General features: G+C 44.3%; 1 protein-coding gene across 1 annotated transcript; it reads left to right on the top strand.

Moving 5' to 3' along the window:
- Positions 1 to 912: 912 nt before the first annotated feature.
- On the top strand, positions 913 to 17,895 carry zbtb47b (zinc finger and BTB domain containing 47b). Its single transcript, XM_071913791.2, has 6 exons — positions 913 to 1,025; positions 12,603 to 13,976; positions 14,627 to 14,774; positions 15,651 to 15,766; positions 17,114 to 17,258; positions 17,450 to 17,895. Exons 1-6 carry the CDS (start codon positions 1,023 to 1,025, stop codon positions 17,893 to 17,895), a joined length of 2,232 nt encoding a protein of 743 aa, XP_071769892.1. The 5' UTR covers positions 913 to 1,022.

Here is a 17,895-nt window from a genome sequence, read left to right as displayed (position 1 = left end):
ATTTCACCACAACAAATGTTCAAAGTGTAGGAGGTTGAGTCTTTTTATGGGTCCTGGACATGAAGTGATGAATGGGACCTGCTCCAGGTTTTGATCAATTTTTTCCCACCTTGTTATGAGCGAATTGACTCCTGCTCCGTCTAGTCTTTCGTCGTCAAGGAGAAACTCAAATGTGCAGCAATGGCAGTGGTTCCCAAGGTGGGGCCCGAGGACCCTCAGGGGTCCTTTGGGAGGGTCACCCAGCCAAATGAGGAGTGGTTTAAGCTCCCTTTTATTTCATTAGAGGACGAGTCAGTGAGAGAATGCTATAGGAATGTCTATTCTGATTCCTATTTTCCACTCTCTTTCATTATTAAATTCCCACCTGCAGTACAAACAGTTGTCCAGTTCTTTACCGGTCATTCCCAACAACAAAAACCCTCTCAGATATGGATAGGACTAAATATTATCAAACGGGGTTGCCTATAATGTGTTTCTATCTGGAAGGTCTTCACATGAAACCCCTTAGAAACCCTTGATCTATGGCACTCACTTCCAGTAGGTATCTATATATTATGAAGTCAAAAATGACTTCTGCAACATGGAGATATGATTGAACTCCCTGACTAGCGCATCTCTGACGTCATACTCTTGCAGGAGCGCACAGTGAGAGGAAGCGCACCTTGGTTTGCGCTGTATGGCTCTATGCCCTTCCCAATCATTTACATACCAAAATTCAAGTACAGTACAAAGAAATTTGCCTGTCTCGCAACTCCACGTTACACAGTACCGTGTCCCTTTAAAAACGTCTGACAAAAAAGCCCATATGATCCCCGAGCTCCAATCACCAATTCCTTCTGCAAAAGCAGCCTCTGCATTTTTGTCTGTCTGAATGCTACTGTAGCACGGGGGGAAAAAAGATTGAGGATAAGGAAAAAACTGAAGAAATGTGAGAATTCAACGATCATTTTCATGGCGAAGGGAAAACAGATGCGAAAGGAGTTATACTGGGACTCCTTTGAGCCTCGAAACGCTGGATCAAAATGGTAGGCTACAGAAGAGCGCTGCATTTTTGTTTATTTTTTGTCCCTTCTTGATCTCTTGCAAATTTGAGCTACTTAGCAGGCCGATCAAACTTGCCACAGTTCTGCCCCACGATGTTATTGTAGCATTCGCTGTCATAAACGTCTTGTTTGCATTGTATGCTTTATGGTGAAGTTTGTAACTTGCCTACATAGCACAAGTTGGAAATTGAAGCTGCTAAAAGAATGCAAGGGCTACAATAGCTACATTGTTGCAGAGAAAGAGTTAAATTCTTTCATATCAGGGTGCTTCTGCAAGGATCAGGTCGTGACTGGTGCATATGTAGACAGGATGAGTAAGTGAATAGTGAAACTAAACTGCCCCCCCTTTGCACAAGCCAGACTGACAGTGCAGGACAAGTTTGTTATGCTTTGATATTCATGCATAAATTACAGAATCTCCTCACTGTAGTTTTACTCGAGGTGTATGTGCAGTCGAGCTGTTAGTCTGCTTCCATGTCGCTTTAACTTCACTTGCATGACCACAAGTGACAGGCAGAGGTGTCTGAATGGTCCCTGAGGAATCAGCATCTTTCAGTCTTGACTGAGACTGCCAAGTGCAAGTAAATTCAGTCATTACATTCTCTGATGGTAAAACCACAGTGCTGTTGTAAAACTCTTAATGCAAGATTTTATTGGATGGCGTTTTATAATTAATTTAGCAAAAAAGTGTGCTTTGTCTTCTGCATGAAGTTAGTTGATAATCTTTGTTAAATGCTGTCTGATTTTTTTTTTTTTTATGACTTGATATTTTACCAATATTCCTCTGTGATCATGACTAACTTGACTGTATCATTGCACTGTCAACCTGACATTTATCATCTCATAACTTGATGCAAAGTGCACAGGAGCCATGGTATTTTGACTCTTCCTTACAGTAGAAGATTGAGGAAAGGATACATGAAAGAAGACCACACAGGAGAGAGAGAGAGAGAGAGATAGATTGATAGAGAGACAGAGAGGAACAGAGTCAGACAGGCAGCGTTGTCTCCAGGGTCATTTTAGGATGCCTCATTAGGAAAGCATGTGGAGCTTGATGCAGTGGTGGAGTAATCCCAGCGCGCGTTCACATCTGGAGGCTTGGGTTAATATCTGGGTCAGGTCAGTGGGGTTAGCCCTGGTGCTCGCTGGGTGGCTTCTGGTGGGAGCAAAGAGGGAGAGATGTTTGTTGTTGCTGTGTTTTTCTTTCCTTTTCAATTTGCTTTTTTGCACGCATGAGGGTAAGCTGTGATAAACAAAGTGCAAAGTGTGCTTGGCTCATTCTAGAGGCAAATGAAATGTGCCAGTAAACGTGATCAGAGATAGTGTATCTTGACTGTGTTGGTAAACACCGACATGCCCCAGATAATTTCTGCAATTACTTTGTTGACATCAAAAGAGGATTAGGCCTAGCTAATTTTGTGTAAATCAATAGCCTCACCCTATATCCCATGAACCACCTTGTTTGAATATAAATATTTTTATTTGTTGTTCTCTTGTTTGCTGGATTTGTGCAAGTGTAAAGCAGTGTACTCAGTTATAACAGCGATATAAACTGAATATTAAGCATGTATTATAAGCACATTCCATACACAGCAGTGATGTTCATGTATTTTAGGCCTTGTGATACTTTCATATACCAGGCAAGTCATGGCCGGGTCTTGAGTGGCTCCTTCTCTCTGGCCCTGTATCCTCGCAGGGTGCTGTGAGTTTTACGTAACTGCCTATTCAGGGCATTCCTGCCCACCCTTGACTTTGAGGCTTCACTGTCTCTCGGTGCTGAGCAAGGAACTGTCTTTAGTCCTTGTGACAAGTGCAGCCATTCCACAGCCGAGCAACAAACTCCAGCAGACATCTCCGGCCCCCAGTAGGAGGCCACTCTCCTTGGAAACTAAGACCATAGGTGCTGCTAATTTATGCCCCAGAGATTAAGGACATTAGACAAGGCTTTGCAGACAGCAAGGTCAAACTCACTGCGCTTATGTAAGGCTTCTTTTTTTCTTGTTGGTTGAATTGGAAGGAGTTTTTTTGATGTAGCTTGTTGGTTAGGGACATTTTTAAAGTCTCTTTTGGAATAAATGCTGTCAGAAATGTTATTGTTTCTCGCAATCTAGCAACAGTGCAGGTCAGCATTACTGTATTTCATCTGGGGAGAACAGTTACTGTAATTTAACCCCTACTGCACTTTCTTCACATGACTTTGAACTTCTTTATCAAACAGGATAAACAGCTTTCTGCTGTTACACAGCTTGATATGAGGATATTAGCCCTGCTTTGTCAGGCATTGGAAGATGTTATGAGAGTGTAAACATGGTATTCTTATAGCTTTTAGCTGAATTTGGGCCAGTGAGAGAGACTTAGGAGGAGCTTTAGAGCAGATGGGCATGAGTTTTCAGTCTGTTTTCAGAGAATAGCTAGAGGAAAGCGCAGATCCTTGAATTGATTGTCACCACAATTACAAAGTTTGACTTTCAATCACGCACACGTTGTTGAGTGATTTGGTTATACAGGAATGATCATCATTCTCCGTCCATTCATCCATTTTCTAGCTGCTTTCTAGTCGCAGTGGCAACAAATGTTATTCTATATAAGTGTGTTACTACAGTAAAATAAAATAGATAAAATAAAATAAGATAGACTGCTAAGATCCTTACAAATTCATGTAAGGACCCATATTACTTCAGTAGTCCTAATGCTTTGAACAATTCGAACAATGCCCTCCCTGTGTGACCCCAGCGCAGTATCAAACTGCCTGTTGTCGCCATTCACTTCAAACTAATCAATTACCATTTTAGGTTTTCAGCTCATATTCACCAATTCTCAGCCGTCCATTGATTGGTTGGTGGAGTGCGGCTATGGAAAGCTGATGCTCCTCCTCCTCCAGCAGTCAGTTCCTCTCTGTCCTCTCTGACCTTCTCATCAAACATATCAACTCACTCCACACACAGAGTATTACCACACCAGAGAGATTCCTCTGATAAGGAGCTCTTCAGAGCCTTGTATTAGCCTCTTCTCTCTTTGTGTCATGCTATGAAAGGGATAATGAAGATATCACAGTTTCATCCTGTGTAATACCCCCTGGGTCTGTCTTTGTCTGCACCTCCCCTCCACCAGACATCATAATGTTCTTTTGTCTCTAATGTAGTCGCTTCTACATCTTTCGCTCTTGGTGAGATTTCCTTTGGCTATTTTGTGTTTGTGGGGCAGCTGAGTTTTGTCATTTTTAAAAAAAATTGATGGATGTCTTTTAATAATGTCATTTGCATTATACAAATACAAATCTGTATTGTGCCACAGGTATTTGGCTCTGCATCCCTGTTTACTGGTGTCTGAATGCATGCACAGTAGGCGTGTGTGTGTCTGTTTGTGTGTCCATACTGTGCACATGCGTGTACCGCGCTGGTTGGGGAACAGTGTGTTATGACTCCAGCAGAGCGGTGTTGTGTGAAGCGTTGTAACGTGTGTGTGAGGAGGAGATGCCAGCACCACAGGCCCCTCTCTTGGCCAGGCTTCCTGACTCAGCGCTTCCTCTCCCAGCTCATTGGCCCAGACACAAGCTTCCTGGCAGAGCTTCAGTGCGGACGCTCTAACCTCGCCACCGCCCTGCCAGGCAGCACCTTTGATTATCCAACCTCTTGTCAGAGTCATCTCAGGTCCAGTCATCGCTTGACGTCTTCTTTCAACATCACGTCTGTCTGTCCAGCACCCGTCTGTCCCCAGCACAGCCCAACTGATCAAACATAGTCCAGTTTGTTTAAAGGACAACGTGGTAAAAGGACTTTGCAAATCATGCGGCTGAGGCAATCGCGCTCACACTGTCAAATTTTAATGTACTGTACGTCGCTGAGGTGGTGCTCATGCTGTGTTCTCATCCTTATTTTTGTTTGTGAATCCCAATTTCATGCTCGGCTAAACGCATATCAATTGTAGATTGGCTTGTCACCTGTGGTTGCATTAACATATAGATGGAAATGTGTTTTAAATCTCATGGTGAAAGATGGTGTAGCTCCACCAGGGCAAGGCTAGGGCAAGTCCAAACCTCTAGCTTAGCACAGGGAAAAGCCTCATCCTTACAATATGGAGGGGAGATTGGATGGATAGGATTAGGGCAGCATTAATGTTGATAATATTGTCTTTATTAATTGCAGCCGGCAGTGAATGCCGTGGTTTGGAAAGTTTGATGTTTTAATAAGCTGAGGGGAATAAAATAATTAGCTAAGTGATAGAAAAAGAAAACTGAATAACCAGCAGCACATTTTAAAGTACTTTCCAATTAGCCCATTGCTGTATCTGAAATCTGATTGCCGTAAATTTGATCTGAAAACTCATTTGGATGTGACGTGTTTAGGCAGGTCAGATTGTTGGTCGAGTGACATGGAGTTCACTTTGTTTTTCCCTTTTCCGTTTATACAAATTCATCTGGCCTCTGCACAGTTCCCAATTTTACGTCATTATTATAGCTATTACAAATAAATACACAGTTTTAAAATGTAGCACTTTTAACCAAACTTAAATAGTTACGTTTGTGTATAGCACATACTTGCAAGCAAAATATTTAGTTGTATTTGCAAAATGTGGTCCAAATTTAGACTGAAACTCTCCCAAGTATTTTGTAATTCTCTCACCATGCAGCTTGTTGATGATTGATGATTGCTGATTCTCAGTGGAGCATCAATCTATATGCACATGCACCACTTGTTTATTGGACGATATTACACCACAGCCTAATACAACCAGGTGTAACTATCAGCCTCGATGCCTTTATTATCTGATAAAGCAGTGCCATCCCAGAGAGTATTAAACTCCGGTTTAATGTGCCTGTGCATGTGATGGTGCAGTGTGTGACCTCAGTGGCGAGCGTGCTGCCACCCTTTGCTGTGGCTCTCCAGTTAGTCATTGCACATTGATTTTTATGAGCATTTTTTATCATAGCCCCCTGATGATTACTGCAGGGCTTGTAAAAAGCGGCCAAATCTTTACTCTAGCGAGACCTCGTCACTTGTGCTATTACTGATCCAACTGATCTATACAAGCAAGAGCGGCATGTTTGATAACAGGATAATGTGACTCGGAGAAGCCGGTTGTCACATTTTAGATCTGTATTTGTCTGTGTTTGTATGTGTGTTTGCACTGCGATCACGTTTACCAAATTCCTGATTGCGTCTTTATTGTCTGTGTATTGCTGTGGGCACAAATGAATGATTATAATGCATGCATGCCCACATAGGCGTGTGTGTGTTCGGGCTTGCTGGCGTGTCTGGATGCACGTGTGTGGGCGGATGTGCTTGTACATCTGCTACTGTATATGCTTCTTCTACCTCAAGGTCAGTGCTGGGTCTCTGTGCTGATTGGATTTGGAGGAGAGGAGGGAGTGCAGACTGCAGACGGAGGAGAAATCTTCCACTAGGCACAAACACTGAAGGAAGGAGGGGGGGCAACTTGGCACACTGCTTTCTTTGCATGCCAGTCTAGCCCAGCGTATAGCCGAGGCCAGATAACACCCGAGGATTAAACAGCGCCTGCCACGATTCTCACCCAGAGAATCAGAATTCACTTCTTTGGCGCGGCACCTCTGGGACTAACCTGTCTTGTCGTTTGGCGTCAGCGGCAGAGGTTTAGTGAGCGCACGGAGGACACACTGTCTGTCATTACCCTGATGACTTTTTAATGGCTGTCTGATTGGCCTCCCCCAGACATGGCATGCCCTTGTCCTGCTCTGCTCTTCTCCTGCTCTTCGGTTGTGTTTCTTTATGACGGCGATCCATTTCCCCCCGCAATATAAAAGAACTCTCATGTTAAAGAGAGAGGACCAACTTGCTATCGTAATTGGCTGATCTCCTCGTGGAGCATTTGCATTTGGGCCTGTCACACTCTCCTGTCCGCTGCAGTGATGATGACTCAGGAATATGTGTGTGTTTGTGTGTGTGTGTGTGTGTGTGTGTGTGTGTGAGAGCGTAGGGGTGGGCACTCTGCGACGCTGCTCTTCTGGCATCTCGGTGCCAGTGAGTGAGATGAGGGCTGACACGGTGCCCACTCGCCTTCCTCGGGGTGTCAGTCACACGGAGCCCCGCGCCGGGCCCCTCAGCAGGACGCCTCCCTCTGAAGGGGGCTGCTGAGTGCGCTCTTTGCTCAGTGGGTGGAAGTGGCCTCGGCTGTTATGGCATAGCCCTGGCACGTCACACACACACACACACACACCCACCCTCCCCTCCCCCTCCCCGCAGTGTGCCAAGAGGGCCAGGGAATGAGCTCATGGGATTGCTGTCATCATGTCTATGGGAGGTTGGGTGATCTCTCTTTGTTCTCTGTTTGTCATTTCCAAGTGGAGAGACATCACTGTGCATATGGACGTTTTGACATTTTGCTGGTGGCAAGTTGTGCTTGTTTGTAAATTCATTTAATGAGCCTTTTGTGGCCTGAGTGAGGTTTTTAGAAGTAGAATGAAGCCAGATTTGATTGAGAAAACTGCCTTGCAATATCGTGGGGAATAGTATTTAGAGAACTTCTACAATAGAAAAAGTCCAATATAAATTGGACATAAGGCTGGTCAATAATTTAATGTTATTTTTATTGTCTTTAAATAGAAAATATTGTGATGAAACAATATTGAGTTATTGTAATACACAATTCTATTGTCTAAATTAATAAAAAGCAGATAGAAAAAAAGCATACAATACAAATTAAAATCTCTCACAATCTGAATCTGAAACAAATTAAGAAATATTTATTACTTTTATAGTTTTATTATACTTTATAGTACCATGCAGTTCAATGCAATGAAGATCAATTTGGTTATTTAACATGTGATTTTGCATGTTAGCAGACATTATATATTGATATCAAAATATTTCGTTGGATTATCATAATAGTAATTTTATCCATATCACCCAGCTGTAGTTAGATGTAGGTTAGTCTGAAAAGTGAAAGATATGAGAGTTGGGAGTTAATGCAAGAGGACACTGGGTTCAGTCTCAGCAGTCCTGACAGGGTCTGTGGAGGAGAGAGACAGACAGAGAGAAAGCTTTAAACCCCCGCAGTGTCTCCCCCCGGGACTCCCTCCTGTCTGAATACAGCCTGCCCTCCCTCGCACTATTGATGTGTCCATGACTCTGTGCTGTGCTCTGACATTGGCCCCTGCTAATGGCTCAGTCTGTTCACTGGTCAGCGCCCAAACAAGACAGTCAAGATACAGTAGATGCTTTTTAGTTCCCAGCTCATAAATCTGCCGTGATATGTAAGAAGTGTCAACTTCTTACACTCAGTAAGTACACTTTGAAGAGATTGTGAGCATTTAAGGCAATGTTGAAATATTTTTTTGCCCAGGTCTGTGTGATACAAAATGTAGCCTGCAAAAAGTAGGTATGTTCTGTTACCCAGGAAACAGTAAAAAAGGAAGGATATTACTGCATAAGATTGAAATATTTTATAGCTACATGTGCTTCCCTTACAGGGGGCCTCGGCTCTTTTTACAGATAAGCGTCCACTACACCGCAGTGAACAGACAAGGGAACTTTTAAAATGGCAGCTCTGGGGAGGTCATGGCACATCCACAGTGTGCGGTTGAGCTGTACAGTGAAGGAAACGCAGACTTTATAGAGTAGTAAATCTACCCGGCCCGTCCTGTGCGAGAGTGTGGGAGAGAAAGGGCATTTTCACCAGTGAAAGTCAAATTAGAAGAGGGATTTCATTCCTGCGTCTGCTAAATGCTCAGACTCTGCTCTGTCTGGCTCGGCTCCAGCAGTCGGGTCCCTGCCAAGTGCATACCACCAGCCTCGGCATGGCTGAACTGTGTGAGGATTCACCACTTACTTATAGAACCAACTAGAAGCTTTGATCACCATATTGACTGTGAGCTTGACTTTGTCCACTGGCACTGACTGTCACTGGAGATGGCTGAAATAATAGCTATTCACTAATAATAATAAGTGAAACATGTCATACCCCACAAACAATGCAGGAACCCCTTGGGCCAATCAGTAACAAGATGCATCATCCCTCCAAGTTTCATCAAAATCAGACCAGTGGTGTAGCAGTTATGGCCTTTGTAAGTTTACAATTTTGACCTTTAATTATAGCGCCCCCATCAGGCCAAACGGTGCAGTGTTTCTAAATGCCACAACACAGTGCCAAAATGCATTATCCCTCCAAATTTTATAAAAATTGGACGTTATGTATGAGATGTCTTGAGTTAAAAATTTTGACCTTTAATTATAGCGCCCCCCTTGAGCCAACAGTGTAATTTGTAAGGACAGCTGGATTTGTGTAGCAAGTTTTGTGTCAGTCGGACTTTAAAGGTTTGAAAATTTGACTTTTAATTATAGCGCCCCCATCAGGCCAATAAGTGGATTTTGTTAAATGCTGGAATACAATCTAAAGACATATTTATTGCCATGATTTCATTGTTTGAGGGACAAATAATACAAACTTTATTCATGCAGCGCTTATCTAAAAGCTGAATTCACTGTCTTTTACAAAAACGTATGAAATACCAAAATACAAAGGAGAAACTCATTCAAAAGTGGTTAAAACAACAATAATAGATAAACTAAAATAAAAACATAAGAGACAAAAATAGAATTGGATCAAAACACATTAACACTGAGATGAGTTACTATGTAAAATGGGTCCTCTGAAGTCACTACAGTGCAAGAGTATCCCCTCCCTCACATGTTGTGTTTGGCGGATGATGGAGTGATCTGTCTGTAAAGGCTGCACAGAGCTTTGATTGAGGCCTGTTTAAATGACACCTCTTGTTGGGTGTGTCAGTAATCCCCCCGCGGCGTGTTTGTCACGGGTCAGGCCAAATATGAATAATGTATTGGGAGACATCTGATTGAGAGGGTGGTTAAAGGTGGCGCTCCCTCTAATGACAGCAAACAAGCTCTCTGCCTGACATTTTGAAAGAAAGGGAGAGGCGGGGGTGAAAGGGGGTGAGAGAGATAATGACAGACAGAGGTCGAGAGAGTTGGACGGGCTCTTTCTATCCAAAGTAGTCACTCGATTTGTTTGGCTTCAGTCTGTGATGAAATGTGACAAGATGCCCTCCTCTTTATTTGTATCGCATATTGTGACAGACACAGCCGCCACATCATTACTACAGCTAACTGCTGTGGGATGAAATAGTTCTGAAGCATCAGTCTGGATGAAAATAATGCTATCATTCACCGTCAGAGATCGCTTTGTCATTCAGCGGTGTACAGGTGAAGTTTTAGAGCGTCTGCATTTGAATGTGATTGCTGTTTTATTAGATAAGAGGACAAACGGCGTACAGGGCACAGTCAACATAACTGCAACACCACCATTAAGACGAATTAAGACTAATTTCCTAGAGTGCAGTGTCAATGTTTACCATTGCTAATACATGTATTTCAATTCTAAGTGATCACCCGGGCCTCCCAACTTGAAGGCAGTGGTGGAAAACACCATCCCAGACATCTTTTCAGAATTCCCCACAATTGCTCATATGGGATCCGATGTTAGTTGCATACGGCTAACATCATTATCATGCTTTTCAAATCCCTATGTTCAAATCCCTAGGATCAAATTTTCTAATCCCAGAGTAATGGACCGGACATTGCCATCCTGGAAGACATGGCTGTGCCATCAGGAAAGAAAAAGCATCAGGGGATGAAGGTGATCACGCACAATTGTTTTGTTAGCGATGAGCCTTATGCTGTAAGGAATAATAACTAAAGCTAAAACTAAAAGTAAACCAGGCCAGCAAATATACCCCACACTAAAACCTTTAAACTTATATGAATAGTACCCCAAAATGAAAATTATCTACTCACCCTCATGTCATTGAAACACTGGTGAAGTTCGTATGTCAGTGTAACACACAGCGAATCTGCTAGCGCTGCTTTTCCAAAAACAATTTCTCTTTTCTTAAACAACTGGAATGAATGGAGGCCCTTTCTTTAGAGTTCCAAAAAGGGCAAAAAATGACCATAAAATGACTCCAAGCCAAACGATTACACCATGGGTCCAAAGGTCCAATATTTACCTCATCAGTAGGTAATTTTTAGGTGAAGTATCCCTTTAATGTTGACTTTATTTTGACCACAAGCTGTACATGGTGATGTGCATTTATTATATAAGTCTGCATATTAATCATTCGTTCATATTCATCCTGTAGAATTTAGTCTTTGACAACGTTGTCTATTTGAATCACCAGTGAAGAAGCTGATCATTATCACCAAAGGAGCATAACTTCCAGTCGGCAACTTATATTGGATCTGATTGAGGCTGCTGCGTGTTGCCCTTGGGCAATGTCTGCAGCCTTGCACAGAAAGATAACCCAATCTACGCTCTTCTCTGGCTCCGAGTACAAATAAGAAGCTCAAAACTATGAATAAATCTAACATTCGATAATTGAATTCTTCAAACAGGCCACATTTTCAAGGTTAGGTCCAAATGCAAATCCATTTTCCAGCCTGAACAATGCAAGGGCATTTTCATTGATCTTAAAGAGAAAATACTGATATTTTATTGTTTAAAGGACAGGTCTTGGTGGTGTGAATCATACTCATTTAGAGTCTAGAGTCTATTGGATGCCACAATGATTGTTGTCCCAAACCAAATTAATTGTTAATTGAATCTCTTGCCTGTTTTCTTTTTTCTTTCTTTGTTGTGTGTGTCCCATCTCCGGTCCAGTACAAGCAACAGCGTATGCTCAGAAATAAGAGATGCAAAAACAGCAGATGTAATTATGCCTTATAGCTATATCATCTCCAGCAACACGCTACTAACATTAGCCAGAACAGGCTTGTATCAATATTCTTCCTATTCTGCCTTCACGGAAGGGCCTAGAATGATAAATTCCATTAATTGTTTGGAGGGTTAGTTAGTATTTATTCGGCATGGTTTCCCTAATTATTTCTCCGGACGTGTTTTGTCTTGTGCATAATTCTCTGTTCCTCAGGGACGGTGTAGTGAGTGGGTGTGCTGAGAGAGCCAGCTAATGGAGGGGAGATGGCACTGAATACCAATGCACAGACCAGTCAGACCTTGTAGAGAGACACTGTGTTTGTGTTTGTGTGTGTCTGTGTTTTGTGCGCGTGGATGCACATGTGCGCATGTGTATGTACATTTGTGTGTGTGTGTGTGGGTGTGTGTGCGCGTGTGTGTGCTGTTTGCTGCTCTGTCCCCACTCACATCCCGTTTGGATCGAAACCCTGCCCTTCCTGTGCTAAAATAAACCCACCTTGGGAAGTTGAGGACCTTGCACAGAGCGCTGAGTGTTATACCTTTTGATTTTTCAATGACTCCTACTGTGCAGCATGCTTGAAGCCTATGACTTTGCGCTGTGCACTTAACAGACTGAAGCTGATGTGCAAGACAATTATGATAATTACTTTAGGACATCTTTATTCAGCATTTATTTCAGCATTATTTATGTCTCTTCTTCTTTGATGCAATGCCACAAAATTGTTATTTTTCTTAACAATGTCTTGTGATTGAAATCAGTGGCTATTGAATTACTGCATGGTAATCAACTCTTCCCTCCCCCAACCCCTCTCTCTGTCTCTCTCCCTCCATCACTTTCTCTTTCTCTGCCTTCAGCTCATAGTGGAGAAGACCACAGACTTCCCCTCTACTGAGTTCTCTCTGGTGGAGGATGTGGCTCTGCACTTCACCTGTTTGATGGACAGGCTGAACGAGCAACGCCTCTTCCAGCCTGACCTGTGCGACGTCGACATCGTTCTGGTGCGTCAGCACAGCACCTTCCCGGCCCACAAGGGGGTGCTGGCGGCCTACAGCCCTTTCTTCCACTCCCTTTTTGCCCAGAGCAAGCAGCTGCGACGGGTGGACCTGTCACTGGACGCCCTGACCTCCCAGGGCCTGCAGCAAATCCTCAACTTTATTTACACCTCCAAACTGCTGGTGAGCAGCCGCACTGTCCGCGACGTGCTCAACGCTGCCACCCTGCTTCAGATGAGCGACATCGCAGCCTCCTGTCGCGACCTCATCAGCAGCCACTCGCTGAGAACCACCTCCGCAGATATGGCCAATCAGGAAGGGCTCGGCAGCGGCGACCCAGCCGCTGTAGCGATGCCCCCCAGCCAGCTGTACCGGGAGATCAAACAGGAGTCGGAGCTGGGCAGGGTGTACACGCGGGAGGGCAGCAGTCCGTTCTCTGTGAGAGTGGAGGAGGGTCCAGGGAAGACGGCCGCCCAGCCCAAGCAATACTACCAGAAGGAGGAGGGGTCAGGGGGCGGGGCTGTCGGGGGTGTGGCTGCTCTGTGCAAAGTGGAGGGCAATGGGGAGGAGTCAAAGACCACCTCCTTCAACAGAGATCAGATCATCGTTGAGGTCAACCTCAACAACCAGACCCTCAATGTGTCCAAGGGATCAGAGGGCAAATCCACAATCGCTACAGAGACGGCCACCATGTTTGGTCGTTGCCACGACAACGAGAGAGATTCAGAGGACGAGGAGGAGAACGAGGAGGAGAACGAGGACGCGGTTGGGGAAGAGGACGACGACGATCTGAAAGGGGAGGACATGCTGGGGCCGAGCAGCGAAGAGGAGGACGAAGAGGAGGATGAGGAAGAGGAGGAAAACACCCTGAACATTCCAGGCTTGGAGCAGCCGGCCATGATGGATCGACCTCGCCGGGGCACCAGAGCCTTGACCATGGCGGGCACCACCGCCTCCATGCGGCAGACCCTCGCGGAGGCAACGCTGGCCAACCAGCGCCGCGGCCGCAAGAGGACGCTGGACCCGGAGAGCCTGGGCCAGAAGGTGAGGCTGGAGGAGAAGCAGCACTTCCCCTGTAAGAAGTGCCCGCGCGTCTTCAACAACCGCTGGTACTTGGAAAAGCACATGAACGTCACTCACAACCGCATGCAGATCTGCAACAACTGTGGCAAACGCTTCCTGCTGGAGAGTGAGCTGCTGCTGCACCATCAGACCGACTGTGAGAAGAGCATTCAGGTATGATGATGGTGATGATGGTGATGGTGATGATGGTGATGATGGTGATGATGGTGATGGTGATGATGGTGATGGTGATGGTGATGGTGATGATGGTGATGGTGATGATGATGATGATGATGATGATGGTGATGATGATGGTTACAGAAGTAGTTTCAATAATTAAAAAATATGTCATTTTTTGGATACTTTGGATAATATAGTTAATCAATATAGTATACATTCTTCTTGATTATTTACATACTATGTATAAGATTACTTGTGTGTATATTATATAATATACATGACCATATTTGTGCAAATATTAAATTGGACACAGTCAGTAAGTCAGTCTAACTGGCTATCAGTAATGATAAAGTCTGAAATCTCCCAGTACCTCCACTATTCCACCCTCTGCAGTGAGCAGCTGGATCCGTTTTGAAGATCATTTGCTGATTTAATCTACTGACTCTAATTACTTTTTTGGTACAGTGCACGCTTAAGTGTCTGTATGAGCACACACACCTGGATTCATGTGTATTTGTTAAATGGTAGCCTGTTCAAGATAATGAACTCCTAAAATGATGGTTTCATGACACCTTGTATCCAAATAGTGCCAGTAGTCGCGTTATCTTGGTCATAGCTCATCTTTTTTTTTCTTTTTCTTTCAGTGTGTAACATGCGGCAAGGCCTTCAAGAAGCTGTGGTCGTTACATGAGCATAACAAGATCGTCCATGGCTATGCGGAGAAAAAGTTTTCCTGCGAGATCTGTGAGAAGAAGTTCTACACCATGGCCCATGTCAGGAAGCACATGGTCGGTGAGTGGCAGAGAAATGAAGGATCCTGGGAGTTGTGGTGGTTGGTTGTTTCCGTCAGTTACTGCCTCTGTAATTTCATGCAGCTGTGGTGCTTGGGAGGATAATGCTAGTTTTGTCCCATATCTGTCTCTGTTTGGGTCTAAGTTGTGTTTCAAATTGAGGTTGTAGTGCTAAAAATGTTTTTTAATCATATTCAAATCATTACTTCTAAAACATTTGACTACACTTATTTTAGTTTTAGGTGATAGTAAGACAAAATTACAATGCTAATTTTTATTTCACATTTTCTCTAGCACACAGAGGAAACACTGAGTTAGTTATTTGTGTTCTCTCTAGGCTTCCTCTTCTGTGTCCCTCTGATTGTGTGGGATTTTTTTGGGGGGGGTGGTGTTGCTTTCCTCTTCCCTTTTTTGGGGAGATAAGCATCTTATTTTTTTTCCCAGACAGGCTTACTTCATTCCCAGTGTAGCATAATTGATACACACACCCATGCTTCAACAATAAAAAAGGATTTATTTATATTGCCTCAGTGGGTACCACAGTTGTCCTTTGTACCGCAGCAGTTGCTTGAGAGCTGGATGTGGAAATTTATAAAAGCATTGTTTAATATCGCAGGACACAACAGAGGAAATGGCTTGTCCTGGAAATACTTCCAACTAGATCAGACACATCCATTGTCTTCAGCATATTAATTAGCCAGTGAGCAGGATGTCATGGCTGCTGTCTTTCCAGTGTTATTCTGTCATACGTTTCACCACTATTATAAGGAAGCAGTTGTCCTGCTACTGCAATTTGATCAGGAGTGGTTCTCTATGGAACACCATTAGCTAATATTTTGCATTGTGTGTGTGTGTGTGTGTGTGTGTGTGTGTGTAGCCCATACGAAGGACATGCCATTCACCTGTGAGACGTGTGGGAAGTCGTTCAAGCGCAGCATGTCCCTGAAGGTTCACTCTCTGCAGCACTCAGGAGAGAAGCCCTTCAAGTGTGAGGTTTGAGCTCCCTTTATAAACTACTCTCCACCTGCCGTACTCGCATAGTTTCATTCCACAATGACATTTCCGCCATTTCAAAAGCATGACACCTACTCTCATGAAATTATTGGTGACGTGTAAAGCGCATTATGGTGTTTTTTTTCAATTTATGAGTCTCTTTATGACCTTTAGTTGCAAAATAGTCATGTTTGGGAGTCCAGGGGTGTAACGATTATCCAGTTTGAATCAGGGAGACGGGGCCAGCAGCGTAAGATCCGGCTGCACCGATTCAAACACACAGGACTGGGTGAAATATGAGCGGTCATTAGTAGATAGTATTGGCTGTCTCTTTACCCAGGGAACCCCATTAGACAGTAAAAATCGTGAATATTGATTTCTCTATTAGCGTTTCTTTCTTTTGCATTTGTCTCCCTCCGTGTCACACTCTTCTACGACTACAGCCACATCCCTTCCTCTGTGGATGTGGCTGTAGCTTTTGCTGCGTTCGTGTGATGTGGGAGTGTTTGTCAGGACTTGACGGCTCAAAGCAAAGGCTTGGAAGTGTTTGAGCATTCAAACTCGTTTGAAGCCGTCAAACGCCATGACTTGACAAGTCGCTGTGACAGATTTTCTGAAGACTTTGGTTTGCCCATGATTCTGTAATTGTTCTCATATTTTTCACATATGCACTAAGTGAGTGATACATTTGAGTTAATGTTTTACAGCAGACGATACATGGCAATGTCAGCCACAAACAAACAAAAAAGCAGTTGTGTCCTGCCATTGAATTTTATTCTATCATTCTATCAATCTGTCAGAATCTGTTTTGCAGAAACACTGGCACTTCCACAGTGGTTGTATTTCGGTGCTTCATGTTACAAGGGCTCATGAGACCCATCTCTTGTTTCTTTATTTTTGGTGTGGTGAGAATGGAAGATTTTAATATTTCTTTCAGCAAGTCACGTTTTCCCACAGTCAAAATAAAGACATCATAAGTGTACTCTGCATTGTTCCTAATGGCACTGAATCAAATTGAGTCATATCGTAACATATTGGATCGTATCATATCAGATCTAATCAAAAATGAATGCAGTTGTATTGAATTGTTGACAAACTCAAAAATATCTTTCCTAGATTGAATCACTAACTACATGTCGAGATTCTTATTGAATTTATCTAAAAAGGAGAGATTCCCCTCCCTAACAGAATCTTCTGTGTTTTTAAGATATTGACTGATTCATTTCAGGTTGTATTGTTTTTTCCCACAGAGATGGAATAAAACCCTCCTTGTACTCTACTGTATACTGACCAGATATGACTATACAGTGTGTGAGAAATATTATGATTCATTGTTTGCCATTTCAGAACTGCAGTGAGCGCTTTCAGTATAAGTACCAACTGCGTTCCCACATGAGCATCCACATCGGACACAAGCAGTTCATGTGCCAGTGGTGCGGAAAGGACTTCAACATGAAACAGTACTTTGATGAACACATGAAGACACACACTGGTAAGGACTTTCGATGCTTTTCAAGGGTGTGTGTGTGGATGCTGAATCCCGGTACAGCAATGCCTGTTTTTAAATGTTATGATGTACGTTGAAATTCCTTTGTACAGACAAGGTGAGGTTCTCAAGAGTGTGAGCTCTTTCCGTCCCATAACCCCCCCCACCCTCCCACCCCTCTCTCCGTCTGCCTGCAGGAGAGAAGCCGTACATCTGTGAGATCTGCGGGAAAAGCTTCACGAGCCGGCCCAACATGAAGCGCCACCGCCGCACCCACACGGGGGAGAAGCCGTACCCCTGCGAGGTGTGCGGCCAGCGCTTCCGCTTCTCCAACATGCTCAAGGCCCACAAGGAGAAATGCTTCCGCGTCAGCAACCCCATGGTCGCCGACGGCAACGACCCGCTCGGCCTCGACCGGCCCCTGGCCTCGCCCGCCGCGGACTCTACCGGTCAGGTCCAGCTGGGCGCGGCGCTGCCCGCCACGTCCGCCACCACGCCCGCTGCTGCCTCCAGCCCCCGCCCCCACCATGGCACCCAGCTGTCCCTCCCCCTGCTACACTCCATGGGGGGGCTGCCTCCCGCCCCGCATTTACCCCCGCCGCCGCCCCTGTTCTCTGCCGGTAGGATGAACTCCAACAACTAA

Source organism: Centroberyx gerrardi, chromosome 22 (genome assembly GCF_048128805.1).
Source record: "Centroberyx gerrardi isolate f3 chromosome 22, fCenGer3.hap1.cur.20231027, whole genome shotgun sequence".
NCBI classification, from domain to species: Eukaryota; Metazoa; Chordata; class Actinopteri; order Beryciformes; family Berycidae; genus Centroberyx; species Centroberyx gerrardi.
Note: the sequence above shows the minus strand (reverse complement) of the source record. Positions and strands in the feature narration are given on the sequence as shown.

What these genes read in the sequence shown, in the direction of transcription:
- zbtb47b (XM_071913791.2), top strand. An exon ending in AGAAGCCCTTCAAGTGTGAG is followed by an intron (nt 15,767 to 17,113) that starts GTTTGAGCTCCC and finishes TTGCCATTTCAG; the next exon opens with AACTGCAGTGAGCGCTTTCA. An exon ending in ACACATGAAGACACACACTG is followed by an intron (nt 17,259 to 17,449) that starts GTAAGGACTTTC and finishes GTCTGCCTGCAG; the next exon opens with GAGAGAAGCCGTACATCTGT.